The 4259-nt window shown below is 40.6% G+C and overlaps 1 protein-coding gene across 1 annotated transcript; it reads left to right on the plus strand.

Annotated features, from left to right (window-relative positions):
• The first annotated feature begins 2062 nt into the window (after positions 1-2062).
• LOC123106633 (putative lipid-transfer protein DIR1) lies at positions 2063-2715 on the plus strand. Its single transcript, XM_044528732.1, has one exon. It carries the CDS (start codon positions 2096-2098, stop codon positions 2411-2413), a length of 318 nt encoding a protein of 105 aa, XP_044384667.1. The 5' UTR covers positions 2063-2095; the 3' UTR covers positions 2414-2715.
• Positions 2716-4259: the final 1544 nt, after the last annotated feature.

Here is a 4259-nt window from a genome sequence, read left to right on the forward strand (position 1 = left end):
GACGCTTCCGGGCCGCCTCATATCCGACACACATATGAGGAGTGGGTATGAGGGGTACCAGTCAGCCTAGTTCGACCAGGGACAATTATTGGTCACTGACCGGACAGTCAGCCTAGCCCGGTCAATATAGGGAGTCCGAATATAGATGCTCTAATATAGCAACAGAGATCATCTGTGCCAAAGTAAAATTAAGCAAATAGTGTTGTAAAGCCGGTGAGCGATGTCATCTTCTTCGAGGACATGGAGACAACAGAACATCCAAAGTATTCCCTTCTCTATGGTCTGGTCATGGGCAGCGGCGTTGCTTTGCTCAAGGAAAGCCACTGTGAGCGTAGGTGTGCGCTGATCTTCTCTATGTGGCCATCTTCTGATGGTATCCATTCTTGTACTAGGTGGAACAACTCCATCTTCCAATGGTGAAGCGCCTTTTGAGCCAGCCTAGGAGACATGTGCCTTTTCCGGAGATGGAATTGGATGATTGTGTCGTGTCAGTGTCCTTAGTTGTTTGGAGATGGCATCCCTGTCCGTGCTAGTCGTCCTTTCTCCTCTAGAGACGGCCATTCCTAGTCCATGGGGCTTCGTCCATAGAAGAGGACCTCAACGTCTTCGGCTTCATGTTTGTTGTGTCTTTCTTGCTTGAAGCGTGGAGGCTTTGTTAGCTGCTTTCCCGTGCCTCCAGTGGCAGACCTGGAATCGCAGACTTGGGGTGCCTTTGTTCAAAGTTTACACTAAGTATCATTATAATCTCAACAAATAGCCTAGCAACAACTTGATGGATATTTAGTGTTAAGTATATAGTAATTTTTTTTCAACTTTGGAGGGGGTGCCAGGGCACCCACGACACTCCCACTAGATCCGCCACTGTGCGCCTCTATCTTAGTGCGTTGTTCTTTTACTTTGTTGGTTTGGCGTTGGTTATAATCCTGACCGGTTGATGCTTTGCTAATTTAAAGTATTTCTTTACAAATATACACCAGGAATCAATTGATGTCATACAGTAAACACATCTAAGTGATGGTCGGCAGCAAAATACTTTTACTGGCATAAACAATGTACGCTTTTCAATTATTCTGAAGTGCTCGGTCGACGTCCGGTCCAAATATCCATGCCCTGAAATGTTATCATGCTAATCACGACCTGCCTGAGCTCACTTTCCACCACCGCCGCCATCGGTCATGCATTGTGTCTAGCTGTTCCCCTGGGAGCATTACTGAGCTGAAGTCCACAAAAGCTAACTAGCACCAAACAGCAAACGTAAAATGTGAATTCTGAAGAAAGTATCTCAAGCTGTAGTGGGTGCATGCGTCAAATGTGAAACGCTGCAAGCTAGCAAACGTAATAATTAATTAACGAGAAGCATGCCAATGTCGCAGAACTTAGTACTTTTTGTTTATACTTTTTAAAGGAAACTATACGTACTATCTCAGTAATAGCTGCATATATATGACTTCTAAAGATTTCCAAATTAAGAATCTAAAACATATAATACGTGACCATAGGTCAAGATTATTTCTTTGTTATAGATAGAAAACATGACCCTGTTTCTCGAAAACAAAATAACTGTAAACACATGATACAAGGCTAATGAAGCCATTCCTATAGTTTGGCAGCGAAACACACAACACTGAGTTTCGGTGGCTGTCTTAATCTATTTGGTCAGTTAAACAATTCAATCTTCATAATGTTATCTTGAGCCGTCTTTCTTTTCAATGCAAAAAAGTTTATAGCCGGGCAAATTGAAGAATCACTTTCTAGCATCGCGACGAATTGGTCTTTGCGGCATATCCTGATGTTGCATTATTGATATGTTTGCACCTATGTTTAAATCAGTAGATTTTCTTTGTTATATATCTTTTTGTGGCTACTATGGTAGTCGTTATCGTTCAACACAAAATTCATGCAGATTTTTTGCATGATAAGACGATAGTGCTTCTACATGCGGGGAGCACTTGGTGTGTCTAATTGCTTGCTTGCTGAAGAAAACACATTTCATGAACATAGCTGCCTTACTCTATAAATAGAGCCCAGCACAAACATTCATCTCACACAACACCAAGGTAAAACCTAGCTAAGAACAAATAAAATACCAGCATCCATGGCTAAGTCACGGGCATTGGTTGCAACACTGTTGCTGGTCCTGGTGGTGTCCGTCACCGCAATAGAGGGTGTTCATGGCATCTGTGGCATGTCAAATGATGAATTCAAGCTTTGCCAGCCCGCAGCAGCAGTGGAAAACCCAACAGACAATCCGTCGGCTGAGTGTTGTGCCGCCCTTGGGAAGGCCAACCTGTCGTGCATTTGTCGCTACAAAGGCATCGCCGGCATATGGTTGAGGATGTACCACATCGACGCGGACCGTGCAATGGCGCTGCCCGGCAAGTGCGGTCTCACCATGCCCAACAACTGCTCGTGATGATCGGGTGCACTATCCATAAGCATCAAACTGTCCGTCGGTCTATATATATGCATCAACATTAATACGGCTAAATAAGTGGAGGAGCAAGTGAAAGGTCTTATTGTTGTCGTGTGATTTGAATTCTCTGCCTATCTCATTAATCTGTCGATAAATGGTAGCATGTATGTATACTGGAAGTGTAAGGAGGACAAAAGTGCCTTGCATGCAGTCCCATATATTTGATATCTTAAGTGGTGAGCTTCTTATTGCCCAAAAGTTGTGTGTTTTCAATGAACAAGTAAAAATTGATCGCAAGGTAATTTCAATATTGTAATCAACTATCAGCGCGGCCCATAGACATCCTTATAGTTGATTATGTTTTGTCTTCAAGTTATTAAGTCTCATAGTAACCTATTGTTCCAAATATATGCCCTACAAAGACATGAATCCACATTGGTTGAAATATTTCCATTCAAGTGTACTAGATTGTTGGTAAGTATCCACAACAACATAGGACCGACTGCACAAGACATATGGTTGGATATACATGACCATGGTCATTAAGTTGATCACCAACTTTCCCTCTTCAAATCCATGAACCCGGTGTCATCTTCGCACCAATAATCTTTGAAAAAGCAAGTATTAAATCTAAACATTTGAGAGCTTGTACGTGAACAAATTTAAATCTTTATTCACAGTTTATTGGCGTTCATCGATTGGTACATTGTCATGCCTCTCTATACTTCACCGTCTTATATATTATGTGACCATCAATATAAAGTTGTGCAAATACCAAGATGTACAATATGAAAAGACCAATAGATCGCCTCTCATGTCATCATGTATATGTCCTTACTGACCATGTTCCTATTGTCTTGTGTTTACGTATGTATTTTTTTCATGTGAATAAGATGTAGATGCTCATTTCCATTCTACAAGAACAGTGACAATATGATCAATTTCCAATGGTGCATGCTGAGCCACTCGAATTTTATTGCCGTAAGGATTTTTTTTACACTTATGTCGTAACCACGAGGATTTCTCATCATTCAACACTTTGGGTAGCCTAATTCGTCCCCATGTACAAAAATGGGTGTATTGCCTTTCGATAGCGTTACCACCAAGTTTGTATGAAGCAAATTGTACAACTTTATTTTATCACACATATTCATGAACAACTATTTCCTACCACATTGTTTCACGTGTTCCTTCAGGGAAACTGTTGGTAGGTAATGTTGCAGTTGAACATGCATTGACTTGGGACACAACATTTGATTCTTTCAATGATCGTTGTTGTTACACTAGCAAAGTACGATATTCCCAGAGCTTCTAATACATGAATCACACGTGTGTGGTGTTCTTCTTTCGTGGAAGATTTTCGTTTTCTATGGACTTGATATCTGGTAGGATACACTTGATTCCTTCATGTTGGGTGCTACACATACTTTCACAATTCAAATATTCCAATGTTTTAGATGCGGTAGATGAATACGACATAATAAATATCTGTTACGAGGTTTCATCTTACTAGAATATTAAGTCTTCTTGACTACAACTTGAGAATGCATGCTCTTCCTTGAGCTTCAAATGAACCATTTTGCTAAAATGTTAATAACTCAAGAACAATTAAAATTTAGAGACATAATATGACAAAGTACCGCTAGCCTATTAGATACTATTCCATCATGAAGGCAACAATATATCTATCAAATTTCTGTTCCTAGCCCTTAGTGAGAGAATTATTCAAGCATGCTGCATCATATAACCCAAACATGTTGTCTTCAATCTCCTCATAGATTTCTACAGGAATATGCATGTCAACCGGTGCAAGTATATCTTCAGGTCCTACTACTGATTTGCAAAC

This window comes from Triticum aestivum, chromosome 5A (genome assembly GCF_018294505.1).
Source record: "Triticum aestivum cultivar Chinese Spring chromosome 5A, IWGSC CS RefSeq v2.1, whole genome shotgun sequence".
In the NCBI taxonomy this organism is placed as follows: Eukaryota; Viridiplantae; Streptophyta; class Magnoliopsida; order Poales; family Poaceae; genus Triticum; species Triticum aestivum.

What these genes read in the sequence shown, in the direction of transcription:
- LOC123106633 (XM_044528732.1), top strand. Translation starts at nt 2,096, where the DNA reads ATGGCTAAGTCACGGGCATTGGTTGCAACACTGTTGCTGGTCCTGGTG.